Source organism: Brassica rapa, chromosome A07 (assembly GCF_000309985.2).
Source record: "Brassica rapa cultivar Chiifu-401-42 chromosome A07, CAAS_Brap_v3.01, whole genome shotgun sequence".
Classification (NCBI taxonomy): domain Eukaryota; kingdom Viridiplantae; phylum Streptophyta; class Magnoliopsida; order Brassicales; family Brassicaceae; genus Brassica; species Brassica rapa.
The window spans coordinates 17,348,278-17,361,153 of record NC_024801.2 but is presented as its reverse complement, the minus strand read 5'-3'; the positions used below and the strand labels follow the sequence as shown (position 1 = coordinate 17,361,153).

At 38.6% G+C, this 12,876-nt stretch overlaps 3 protein-coding genes and 1 long non-coding RNA gene across 4 annotated transcripts; 2 read left to right on the top strand and 2 right to left on the bottom strand.

Annotated features, from left to right (window-relative positions):
* Positions 1 to 3,021: 3,021 nt before the first annotated feature.
* LOC117126750 lies at positions 3,022 to 3,801 on the top strand. Its single transcript, XR_004449562.1, has 3 exons — positions 3,022 to 3,083; positions 3,161 to 3,207; positions 3,272 to 3,801. It is a non-coding gene; the product is annotated as an uncharacterized LOC117126750 (long non-coding RNA).
* On the bottom strand, positions 3,658 to 6,186 carry LOC103850278 (DEAD-box ATP-dependent RNA helicase 38). Its single transcript, XM_009127000.3, has 7 exons — positions 5,852 to 6,186; positions 5,421 to 5,714; positions 5,117 to 5,341; positions 4,940 to 5,005; positions 4,303 to 4,701; positions 4,096 to 4,204; positions 3,658 to 4,011 (listed from the first exon to the last, which is right to left on the bottom strand). The coding sequence occupies exons 1-7, from the start codon at positions 6,074 to 6,076 to the stop codon at positions 3,854 to 3,856; spliced, it is 1,476 nt and encodes a 491-aa protein (XP_009125248.2). The 5' UTR covers positions 6,077 to 6,186; the 3' UTR covers positions 3,658 to 3,853.
* A 705-nt stretch (positions 6,187 to 6,891) lies between these two features.
* Positions 6,892 to 8,199, top strand: LOC103850277 (60S ribosomal protein L24-2). The gene is made up of 4 exons (XM_009126999.3): positions 6,892 to 7,040; positions 7,342 to 7,519; positions 7,626 to 7,774; positions 7,864 to 8,199. Exons 1-4 carry the CDS (start codon positions 7,030 to 7,032, stop codon positions 8,012 to 8,014), a joined length of 489 nt encoding a protein of 162 aa, XP_009125247.1. The 5' UTR covers positions 6,892 to 7,029; the 3' UTR covers positions 8,015 to 8,199.
* Positions 8,200 to 8,798: 599 nt separating this feature from the next.
* LOC103850276 (pyruvate kinase 1, cytosolic) lies at positions 8,799 to 12,775 on the bottom strand. Its single transcript, XM_009126998.2, has 16 exons — positions 12,524 to 12,775; positions 12,320 to 12,416; positions 12,052 to 12,149; positions 11,811 to 11,966; positions 11,641 to 11,718; positions 11,394 to 11,525; positions 11,229 to 11,309; positions 11,058 to 11,129; positions 10,886 to 10,975; positions 10,656 to 10,800; positions 10,419 to 10,507; positions 10,195 to 10,290; positions 10,027 to 10,094; positions 9,830 to 9,929; positions 9,457 to 9,516; positions 8,799 to 9,227 (listed from the first exon to the last, which is right to left on the bottom strand). The coding sequence occupies exons 1-16, from the start codon at positions 12,590 to 12,592 to the stop codon at positions 9,075 to 9,077; spliced, it is 1,584 nt and encodes a 527-aa protein (XP_009125246.1). The 5' UTR covers positions 12,593 to 12,775; the 3' UTR covers positions 8,799 to 9,074.
* Positions 12,776 to 12,876: the final 101 nt, after the last annotated feature.

Here is a 12,876-nt window from a genome sequence, read left to right as displayed (position 1 = left end):
AGCTTTGGTGGTGTTTTGATTTGGTTTTCTCTTTTTATTACACACAACTATTAATTGCTTTATTACAATGTGATATTTCTTGTTTAAGTTGATTGGTTTTGTTTTCAGTATTGTGAAGTGGTGTTTTTCTTAAATTAAATTTGGTTACAATGGCGTTGTTTAGGAGAAACGTTAGTTGTATATCACGTCATTTGTATATATAATTTGGCAAAGTGATTCACGAATTTTTTTGCAATCCAAATAATTAAAAAGAGAGATGGTTTGATGAAAATATACAACACTTGAGCCAAATTATTACAAAAAAAACAACTCAATCAGATTCAAACTCAACAAAAGCTTATGCTGATAACAAAAGAAGGCTTTTAACTCAAGAACGCAAGCACAAACGGAGCTTTGTGACATTGATTTTGATAAGGCTTTAGTGAAGCTTAATGATCTCTCTTCAACTCTCTTATAAAACTCTTCTACTTGAACATTTATGAAAGAAGCTGTAGCAAGCGATTTAATAAGGAGGTGTCCCTCGGGACGGCCCGCGAATGTCTATATATTTTTCGGTACGAGTTTGAGCCGGCATTTTGAAAACCACAGCCCGCGCGGGACATACCGGTTGTAACCCGCTCGACAACTAATCCGCCGCGATACAAAACAAAGCAGGATGGATAAACTTGTTTGACATCTCTACTTTCAACTATCTCTCTTTCTCTCGTTACTTCATTTGGTGAGCCAAAACTGAGCTGATTTTAATTTTAATTTTTTTTCTTTTTTTTTTTCAATTTCGAAAGCTTTATCTCTTTCCCAATCTCAATTTCTAATCCCTCTCTCTCGTTACAAATCTTTCTTTTACAAATCTTTTTGATGTCGGTGGCTCCTCTCTTCAACATCCATCCAAATCCAAACAACACCAGTTACAAGAATCCTAATCCCTTCCTAGTCTAAGGCTTCGAATGTTACGAACTGTCCCGCCTCGCACCGCAGTTAACAGTAACAAAAATCTCTACATATACCATATATCTATACGTTTTAATAACTGTTAAAACCGAACCGCAGTTAAACCGCTTGTCCCGCTCAAACCGCAGTTATCATTCGGAGCCTAAACATAACTTTTGTCTACTCTTTCAATCGATTTTTTGTGTCTGCTCTAATCTCTATAATCTCCACCAATAAGAGCTTCTTCGAAGACACGCTTAACAATTATGACATGGCTTATAGCTATTATAACATGGATAATCACATTTAATGTAGATTTATATTTTTTGGAAAAAAACAATTTTGGTAAACTTTTTAGAATATGGTAATAATTTATATACTATTATTAAAATAAATATATCTCAATATAACAATAAATAATATAATGATAAAAATATAAAAAAAAAGCATTTTTACAATTTTTGAAATGTTTTTTTTTTTATAATTATACAATTTTTATTACTAAAACAGTGTTTTAAAAATTTATGAAATTTTTTAAACATATATATAAGTTAATACCATTGGTCTGCTTTTGATATCTAAATTTTTTTGGAAATACTATTTAGTTTTACGTTTTGATGATTATACAATTTTATATTATTTTTTTTATTTTTATACAAATTGATTGAATATATTTTAATAAATAATGGGTAAAAATCTATCTAAGATGCTGTTTGTCTGCCAGGAACCAGCATGTTATGAATGGTCAGCTGTTATTAGGGAACTGCTATGCCCGCCTCCTGAGCAGTATGGCGCAATATGTGCTTGGTGCTGAAGATCTTCAGACTCCTATTAAAAAGGTTGGTGATAGCGTAAAGCATGTGAAAACTAACGACAGGTTTGATGAACTCAAGACACAACTTCAAACCCATTCTACGAAAGATCTCCGTATTGATAACCAAACGAAATGGGCCGCCTCTGAACACAAGGAAGTGTTTTCTTGTCTGGGGAATTGTGATCTTGAATATAAAATTTCAACGTCTCCTGAAGAATGGAGAAAGATTGAGGTGCTTTGCTCGTGCTTGAAGATTCTTTTTGACGCGGTTAGTGTTTTGAACCAGTTGAGCAAGATGCTCAGGTGGTGGAAGAAAAGCATGGTGACATTCAGCCTGTTGAAGATGCAGAACATGAGACGCAGCCAGTAGAGGAAATGACTTTGAGCTTTATTCTCAGTCGGGAGCAGATGAAATCGGAGCTCGACCAATACCTGGAGGAATCTTTGATACCGCGATCTCCAGACTTTGAGGTTTTGGGCTGGTGGAGCCTGAACCGAACCAAGTACCCTACCCTCTCCAAAATGGCAGCTGATGTCTTGTCCTTACCATTTTGCACTGTCTCTTCTGATTCTGTTTTTGACACTGAGGTGAAAAAAAGATGGACAACTACAGGAGCTCTCTTGGACATGTGACCTTGGAAGCTCTCTTCTGCGCCAAGGATTGGCTCATGCACGGTTCCACCTCAGAGAATAATAATGTGAAGAGGGAACCGTGAGATATCCCTTGTATCATTCCTTGTCCTTAAGACTTTTAGTTACAGCTTACTACAATTTGTTGTGCCTCTAGGCTAATCTGGATTTGTGTGTTTGCTTATGCCTTTTTTACCATCTTTCTTTTTCGGGGCTTTTGAGCAGCTCCCTTGTTGACATGATTGGATATTACAATGTGGCATCGTTATTTTTTTCTTTAATTGGCTCTCAGTCTTCTGGGTCAGTGGTGAGATCTGTTCTGATAGTATATATATATCTTGTTTCTAGGGAGATGGTATATAAGCCAGCAGAAAAGAGTCTGGTATGAACCAGTTGGGTCTTAATTCAAAGCTGATGATCTCAAAGTTGGGGGGAGATGTAACAACTGATTGTGGATCACTAATTTGTCATGGTTGCGATTCCAAGTCTCTTTTTGGTTTTGACAAAGATAGCAGTTTCTGCTCTCTCTTGACCAAGTGAAAGTCCAAAAACAATGCAAGTCTTAAAAACTATTAATATGGATAACGACTATTGTTTATAGTTCTAACAATGTAGCTTCATTGGTTATGTATTGAGATCATTCACTGGTGCTGCTCATTGTCTTTGTGATCAAAGATGAGCTCCGCAGAGAAACATTGCAGTACTCTAGTAAGTTCTCTGTTGTTTGTTCATTGTCATAACGTCGGTTTCATCTAGAAATCTGACATTGTCATGGTCCAATGCAAACAGGAGAGAACTTAGAGAAGGAGCCACAGATAATGGAGCTCAGAAACCAAGTGGGTGTCAATTACCATATATTTATTAGCTTTTTGGGTATACCTTGTGCTACTCTATCTACAGTGCAGAATCATCCGTACGAGTGAGCTTGCAACTGCGCAAGAAAAGCTCAATGAGCTGGAAAGACAAAAGGAAGAGATCCTCAAGCTCTACTCTCCTGGTTCTCTTCTTCATAAACCATAAGGTAAACTCACACAACTGCATTACTTCCATCGGTATAGTTTCTTGGTGTCATGACTTCTAAACGACACCTTTTGCGTGCTCCGCAGAGGCTATGAATCAGGTGGATGAAGAATGTGAAGCATTACAAGAGAAGTTCCTAGAGAAGGAGTTTGATACAGCACCATTTGTGCATAATACAAGAACCTGCGTACCACTTACCATAAACGAGCATTGAATCACCTTTCTGCTAAAACCTCAACCATGTGTTGAAAACTAAGAAAAGCAGCTTTTGGACACTGAACTGAATTCATAACCAAAGTCTTTTTCTTTTGTATGTCTCGACTCTTATCCGATGTTGTAAAATAAATAACTTACAACAACAATTTCATAAAAAGACAAAAACAAAAAGAACAAAAAGCCAAAGTCTTTTTAAGATGTTTTTTCTCAAACAACAACTCGTGTCTTCTTCATCCGTGTGTTTCTTTACTCATCAAGCAGGCCAGCTTCTTTGAGTGCGCTCTTGTACTCTTCCTCTGAATTCCAAGACTTTATCTCTTTAACCTGTGCTTCGAAGTAGCGCTCTATCTTCTCCATCACCTCTATCTCCCTCCTATCATCTAGGAGGAGGTTGAATACAGCTCCTGCAATACAAATGCTCAGTTAATATATGGACAAGAACCAATGCTTAGCTCAAATAATATTAAAAAGGAAGAATCAACGCTCACCTTTACGACCAAACCGGCCAGCTCTTCCAACTCTGTGAAGGTAAACCTCATAATCTGGCTCACCGGTGTCATACTTAGTAGGCAGATTATAATTGACAACCAGATTCACCTGCAAGTTTATATGCATAAACCGAGCAAGAAGGCATCAACTAAGAAGCATTTTGCAGAAGAAATAGATAGGGTGGGTCAAAAGGACTGATATTTTACCCGCTGTTGGTCAAAACCTCTTGCAAGAACATCGGTTGCAATGAGGACTTGAGTTAGGCAGTCTTTGAACTCCTTCACTATCTTATCTCTGTCCTCTTGGGTCATATTACCATGAACACTGGTGACATCATACCCCATATCCGCAAGAGCTTTGTGCACTTTGCCTGCTGACACCTTAGTTTTCACGAATATTATGGTCTGGCCAATGTCTCCGAGCTCCATAATCTGATCCTTGATGACTTCGATCTTGTTCTGCTCCCTTGGGCAAACCACCTTATACTGCTTTACTGAGTCCAACTTCAGATCCTCTCTTTTCACAAATAGTTGGTTCGGGTCCTTGACCGTCCTCTGAACAAAATCTTTGACTGTTTCGTTAAAAGTTGCCGAGAACAGAAGAACCTGTAAGAGAACGAAAATAAAAAGGTCAAGAAAGAACACAAACACGTAATCAGTTTTAGCACAACAAAGTAAAAGCATAAGATTCATGCCTTATTAACATAAGGGTCTCTAAACAATGGAGAAAACACATAGCTGAGCTGATTCTATTCACTAGAAATCAAAGTAGATATGGCCACTAGAAATCAGTAGTCATCCTACTTATAATTCAAGACTAAATCAGACAAAAGTTTTAACATACCTGGTACTTTGGATTAACTCTCTCAATGTCCTTCATTATCCTCAAGGAATCATCCCTAAAGCCATCCTGCAACAACAACGAATTGAAACTTCAACTATCAACATACGAAGGGAAAATATGAAGACAACATACATAAACTGATAAATTAACAAAGGCCAATAAATACAAAGAGCATACGGTAGCAAGCATATGGTCAGCCTCATCAAAAACGAGAATCTTCAGATGATTAAGACCCAGCTTCTTAAACGCTATCCACTTCTTAAGCGTCCCAGGGGTGCCAATCACAACTTGCGCTGAAACATGTGCTCTTCTTGCAGAGGTTACACCATGATTCGACTCAGGGACAGCTAGCTCCGCAGTGATCCCAGTAAACTTCCCCATCTTCTGAAGAACTTCCATATTCTGCCATTCAATTCAACACTCTCTCAATCCATTTCCTCAAGTCAACAATCAAACACTCTCAGACCAAAAGTAAACAAACCTGGATAGCTAGTTCTCGGGTGGGACAGATGCAAAGAGCTTGAGGCTCCCTCAGACTGGGGTCAACACGGCTAAGCATCCCAAGAACGAAACAGGTGGTCTTGCCAGATCCGTTATGCGCCTGAGCAATGAGGTGCTTGTGAGGCGGAGTGATTATCATAGGCAAACTGATGGCTTGGATCTTGCTGGGCTTCTCGAACTTCATCTCAACGTATAAGCCTTTCATTAACTCAGGTGACAAGTTCAAATCTTCAAACCTACTCGCTGATGTATATGGTGTCTCACCGGAAGTAACCTAAACCAAAATCAAAATCATCAAAGAACTAATTTTTGAATCAAACCCATCAATAAAAACCTAAACTTTATCAGTAAAACTCAGATCTAAGCTCAATTGACAAGACTCGCGATTCACTAAGTAGAAAGAAGTAATACCGCTTTGATGCTGGAGTCTTCGGGTTCGTCAAGCACAGATTCCTCCTTGATAGTCAAGGAATTGAGCTCCGAAACTGCGTTAGCTTCCTCTTCGTCGTCATCCTCAACATCGCCCCACTTTGTCTTCTCCGTTGTCGTGGGCTCTGTTATCTCGGCGGGGATTGGTGCTTCCGCGGAGGATGAAGATGCTTCAGTGGTGGAGACTTTCTCTACAGTATCCGCCATTGTAGGCTGCGAATCAGAGAGGAAGAAGATGAAGAGAAACTCTGTTGATCTATCTATCTATCGATCGATCAATCAATATGTATTATATTTTTACTCGGCTGCTTTAGTTTCAAGCTACGGGGAAAGGATAACCGACTTTAGCCATTTTACAATTCGGTTTTTCCGATTTCGGTTTACTGTCTCGTTTTTTTCCTTTTTCATTTTATTTTTTGTTGACTACTGTTTCCTTTTCTTCTAGATAGCCGATTTACTCTTTTCGATTACCAAAATTATTTTTTCGAATGAATATTAAATTTTATTCATCAAAAAAACTTTGTTACACGTATACTTTTTAGTTATATCCCACTTTTTATACTTCTACTTTTCTTCACTGCAACATGTTCGAAACTACGCTAGTTAGGTGGTAATCATGGATCTATTGAATTATCAAAAAATTGGAGACTAATCGGGACTAGTTTTTAATAGGATTTAGTATATGTATACTATGTTTATGTAACAAATCTGATAATAAAAGTTTTATAGATACTTATATATACAAATATACGAGACAAATGAACATCGAAACATCATGATTTAGTGGTTTGAGATGAAAATGTTACTCTAGGAGGTAGCGGGTTTGATTTCCCTAATATTTATCTTTGCCATCTTTTTTTTATTAGTGCGAATATTTAAAAAAAAAAAAAATTCATTAGGGGGAAGGGGGAGGGTGTATTGAATTAAGGATTTTGGTAGATTTTGGAGTGTTTTAATTTTGGTGGCATCTAAGTGAATTGAATTTAGGATCATGTATGGGCCGATAACATAATGGGCTATATAAGTGTGGACTACATAAATTAAATATATAAACGAAAATGGGTTTGCACTCACGTTGTAGCCTCCTCCTATATAAAGAAATCTACTGATTAGGGTTTCGGGTAGCAGTGTGGAAAGGAGCAAGAAGAGGAGCAGCAACCATGGTTCTCAAGTAATCAATCTCTCTCTGCTGATCTGATTGTACATGTTGTTCATCTTACGCTTGTTTTAATGGGTTTCTGTAAGAGAATGAGATTATGTTGTGCTGTAACTGGATCTTGTTCTGCTGTCTTTTTCTCTGTTCTGTAATGATTTATTATGGAAGTATGAAACTCATCGCCCTACATGTATTAGTGGTCTCTGTTTGGTATTAGATGATTCATTTCCATCTTGTTAGACTCATTTGTTGTGAACTTTGAACTTGTTAATCTTAGTTGCTATGTCTCACTCTTTGGCTGTCTTTGTGACGTCAGGACGGAGCTTTGTCGTTTCAGTGGCCACAAGATTTACCCAGGAAGAGGAATCAGATTTATCCGATCTGACTCTCAGGTGTTCTTGTTCATCAACTCCAAGTGCAAGCATTACTTTCATAATAAGCTGAAGCCTTCCAAGCTTGCATGGACTACCATGTACAGAAAGCAGCACAAGAAGGTAAATAAAACTCAATTAGTTTTGTTTTGTTTGTTTTTGTAAGGCCCTGCGTTGGATTATGATTATGAGTTTATGACCCTGTTTGAAAATTATGAATCTTTTATAGGATGCAGCCCAAGAGGCTGTGAAGAAGAGGAGACGTGCTACCAAGAAGCCGTACTCAAGGTCCATTGTTGGTGCTACCTTGGAAGTGATTCAGAAGAAGAGAGCTGAGAAGCCTGAAGTTCGTGATGCAGCAAGAGAAGCTGCCCTTCGGTCAGTTTCTTTCTGTCTTTCTCATTTTCATTCAGTTGGAATAATTGGTTGATTTCTAAAAACTGATTTGACTTGTGATGATTTTACAGTGATATCAAGGAGAGAATCAAGAAGACTAAAGATGAGAAGAAGGCAAAGAAGGCTGAATTTGCTTCAAAGCAACAGAAGATTCAGGCCAAGATCCCTAAGGCTGCTGCCAAGGGAGGTCCCAAGCTGGGAGGTGGTGGTGGCAAACGCTGAATAGTTTTAAACCATATCTTCTCACTTTTGTGTGTTTTCGGCTAGTGGCTATTTCTTGATGTTAATTTCAGATTTTTCTGCAGAACGTAAACCTTTTTTTCTTGGCGTTTGTCTCATTACTTTTTGCAACTCTTATAATCTCAGACTTGAGTATTTTGGTGTCAAAGAACTTCATTTCACTACTCTTTTCAGTTTCCAAATTTTGAAAACAATGATCATGATCTGTTCTTCATCGTTTTTCTAGTATATCCAATCCAAACCATATTTTAAGAAACATCAGCATTTTCATATTGTCTGATCAAAGCAACATGTCGAACGGGTTGAGTTTATAATACGTCCGTCAAACACTTGCATCATCCTTCTCACAGCCAAGCTCATTATAGGCGGGACTAAAGTAAGCTAATGGCAAAAGTATATGAGTTTCTTTGCGAGGAGACGTTGAGGAGGGCTAAAGCGGCTGTGGTTGAAAAAGGACAAATGCTTTCCCATAGAATGTTGTTACGGTCATTTAGGCTAATTAAATGAAGATTATGCAAGACCTTGTTGGTATCTATCATAAGTGGAATCTGTGTCCAGCTAAGCTAAGCACATGTCTCATGTTCTATGGCGTAATGCGCCTTATGTCGATTCAAATGCTTTCTTTCCCACATAGAGTTCAACTGGTTTTGTTTTTGATCACTTAGACTAACAATTTCGCAGGCCTAGATGATTAACCATGAAGGTTGGACAAGAACGCTCTGTATTCACTATTAATGAAAAGGCAGAGCCACAGACTAAGAGAGACGATATTATAATAACGATCGACATAGGCATGTTTTGTAACATCAAAAATATAATGATGTTACAGTTTATTGAATAATTTGCTAGACATTGTATACTCTTTAAACGTGGCTTTAAATCTGAAGGCAACCCAAATGTATACCGAAAGGAAAAAGAAGGGAATCATTTAGAGACATCAAATCTCAAAAACCAGAAGTCCCCGTAGATAAAATATACTCACTCCGGCACAGTCTCGAAGTAAGAAAAATATAGCAATTGTTTTCCTCCTCCCATTTTTGTGTTAATCCTCTAGCTCGATGATCTTCACCACAGATGCATCACCAACTTTCTGACACACCACTACTCTGTCATGCGATTTGATCACTCCTGCTTGCTTTCCATGGTCTAGTGCAACCTTGAGGACTGACTCGTTCGTCGCACTTGTTGATTCCGCCTGCAACAACAACATCTTAGTTTTTTTTTTACATTTCTTAGAACTTGAACCCCCAAAAAAGTTCCAACTAAAACTCTTTATACGTCTTGTTTGTGCCTCTAAGACGAGTCATTTGGTTCAACCAGAATATAAAAGTCCAAGGTTAAGCACAATTCATAGCAAGAATAAGCAACAATCTGTGTATTAAAGACTGTTTGTTGCAAAAGAAAAGAAGATAACCAAGACTTACTGGGTGACGAGGATCAGCGAGCATGGGGAAAAGGCCTCTGACAATAAGTGACTGCCTCGCCTGATATGAATCACACGGTTAGTAACCTTCAACTATAACATGCACTTCATCTATGTGATACTACAGCATAACAAGAAACAACCCTAGATTCTGATATTACAAAGTAAACAATCACAGTCAACCATTGATACAACACATTTGAGGAGCCTCTTTTATTGAACCGTGTCCAAGATTGATGACAAGGTGCAAGTAAGAAAAAGAAGTCCAAAAGCAATAACTATCTATATCATGTCGCTTTGAAAACTAGTAACTTTTTTATAGGAATGACATGGCTGTGCTTTATAAACTTCAGAGACTAGGTGGGAAAAAATACCTCAAAGGCTCCACTAAAGCTCCATTTCAGCTGATTTGTCTTCACTCGGGGAATTACAACAGAAATAACGGGCATTGTTGGCCTGTACTTGGCAATTAACCTGCACGGAGATCAAAGTTATAGCAATTCATTAGACAAAAAATGAATTGAACAAACAAAACGAAAAAACAGCTGAAGGCAAAACCAATGCTACGAACCTTGCTGCTCTTCCAGAAGAGGTGAAGCATATAATGACAGATGCCTTAACCTTGATTGCTGCCCGTACCTGACCAAGCGTGAATTAAACTAGATCAGAAAATGTGATGGATATGTCTTTAAACCAGTCAATATAATACTTCTTACAGAAACACAGAAGACAAACTTACAGCTGAAGAAGCAATGGATTCCAAGTGAGACATCGGTTCTCCTACATACTTGACAGTCTTCTTGAAGTACAAGTCCTGATTGAAAACCTTCTCTGCCTATGAATAGTCAAAGAAACTGAGTAAGAACAAAGACTACTTAGAAATCTTGATTCAAGATGGTTGCAAGATGCATGGGATTTAAGGACGCAAGCAAATGAAGTTAGGATATATAACATAAAGCCTACCTCAGCACAGATCCTGCCGACAGTTGATATTGTCTCAACAGGGTACAAACCGCGAAGGGTCTCAGCACCAAGAAGAATTGCATCACTTCCTGCAGGAAGTAAGATAAGAAGAAGATATCACGACACGAGCTATGATCCATAAATAGGTTTTCCCACCACCATTTCAATAACACCTACCAAACCAAGTAGGTTCTGCTATAAAGTTTAAGATGCACCACAAAAGAAGGATTCACCTACCATCTAGAACAGCATTAGCAACATCTGTTGCCTCTGCACGAGTTGGTCGCAAGTTGTCAGTCATACTATCAACGACACGGGTAAGAACGGCTGGTTTTCCAGCCATGTTGCACTTGTAAAGAGCCGCCTTTTGAAACAAAAACACCTGCACAAGAATCCACCAAGGTAATATTATAAAGAGTGTAAAGTCTGTTGCCGGAAAACCAATTTGAATGACCAAACCAACACACCTTTTCCGGGGGTAGATCAATACCCAAATTCCCACGAGAAAGGATAATTCCATCAGCTTCTTGTAGAATCTCATCAAAGTGGTTAAGTCCCTATTTTAAATACAATATCAGCAGCTTTCTCCTTACCGGAGGAAAAGTTAATATGACGCAATAATCATTGCATTGCACTTACCTCTACATTCTCAATTTTGGCAAATATTTGTGTTTGAGAGAGGTCACCCAACTTCTTAAGCATTTCGCGGGTCTGTGTTATGAAACAACAATTGTTTTTTGTTCAAAGACGAACAGTGCATACACAAAGAACTACGATACAACATCTGAAGGCTGCCATAAAAATACAGACCTGGCGAACATCCTCCGCATGACGACAATAAGACAAAGAGAGAAAATCGATTTTATTCTGAACTCCCCATGTGCTTATAACCTAGATGACAACCAAATGAAAATAATATGGTCAGACACTCGAATGTGTGGCAACAAGGAACAAAAGCAATCACTAGAATCATACCTCCTTATCTTTCTCCGTAAGAGTTGGCAGATCGATGTGAACTTGAGAGGCGTGCAAAGTGAAGAGAGAACCAGCCAGAGTAGCAGCATTCCTTGACAGGCAAATGACATCATCTCCTTTAACTTCATCAACCTGCAGATTCATTTGGTAGGTTAGTCTTACAACACATAAATTCAATCCTCTTAAGAGACTTCAACATAGATAAACCACTAAAGCTCCGTCTGTAAGCTTAACTATTTGTTTATACCTCGAGCCAAACTGAAGTTGTTTCACTACCAGTGAACAGGTATTGCCCAACAAAGATAGTGTCTCCCTTCTTCACAGCCTGAAAACATCACAGGGAGGGATACATAAGTAAACACGCTAAAGCATTGATTAGATACATATACTATCATCTCATTCAAGTAGAGAACGAACCTTGGCAAGCCCATTGAAGTTAATGGGAAGGACTTCAGAAGACGCTTCTTGATCTTGACTGGGTGTCAAAGTAACAAGTCCATCGGCTTTAAGAGTAATAGCTTTCCCAGACTTGTTGATAACTTGCAGCTCAGGTCCCACAGTATCAAGCATAACCTAAAGAACCAAAACAAACAACTCTCTCAAACTAAAACTCATGCATATGCAAAAACCATCAAACCAAAAGAAAAGAACAACATACAGCACAAAGCTTCTTAGTGCTCTTCACAGCAATTTTCAGATTATCCAGCGTCTCCTGGTGATACTCAGCATCACCCCAAGAGAAATCAAATCGAGCCACTGCCCCCATATCAAAACAAAATAAGTAAGTTAGCATCGGACTCCTAAATTTCAGTAGCTAATCATTATTAGTTACTAAAATTATACATATAAATCTCAGGATCGGACCGGTTTAGTGAGAAAACACGAGCGACGTAAGCAAACCGGAGAAAAGAAGGTTAGTAGTGTACCGGACATCCCGGATTTGAGGCAACCGGAGAGAGTCTCGACGGATCGGGATTTGGGACCGAGAGTCCCGACGATCTTAGTCAATGCTGGGAAGAAGCTCTGTGAAAAATACATCGAAAGAGATCAGTGATGCTTTACAAACGAAATCGATCCATGCAATAGATCGGATCGATGGAGAGAGAGAGAGCGAGAGAGAGAGAGCTTACAGATTTGGATGGCTCGAGGATTGATGCCATCCTGATCGGTTCCTCGAGAAGGAGATGACTCGAATGCATCTTTGAGATGAGAGAGGAGAGATCTCAGATCTTCGGCGGTGAACAGAGTGAGAGAATTCGATCGGAGAGGAGATGCTTTTTTATGCGAATGGGATTGACCGTCGAATATTCGTTAATAACTAACGAAATGATATCGCGCAATGGAAGTGTATATAAAGAAAAGAAACATGTCGTGGCTCTTTTTTTTTTTTTTAATCCAAAGGTTCTCACTTTTTTGTGAATTAAGCCCGTAGTTTTTATTTTAGAAACCGTTAACACGAGTTAGAGCACTTGCAACGGGGGAT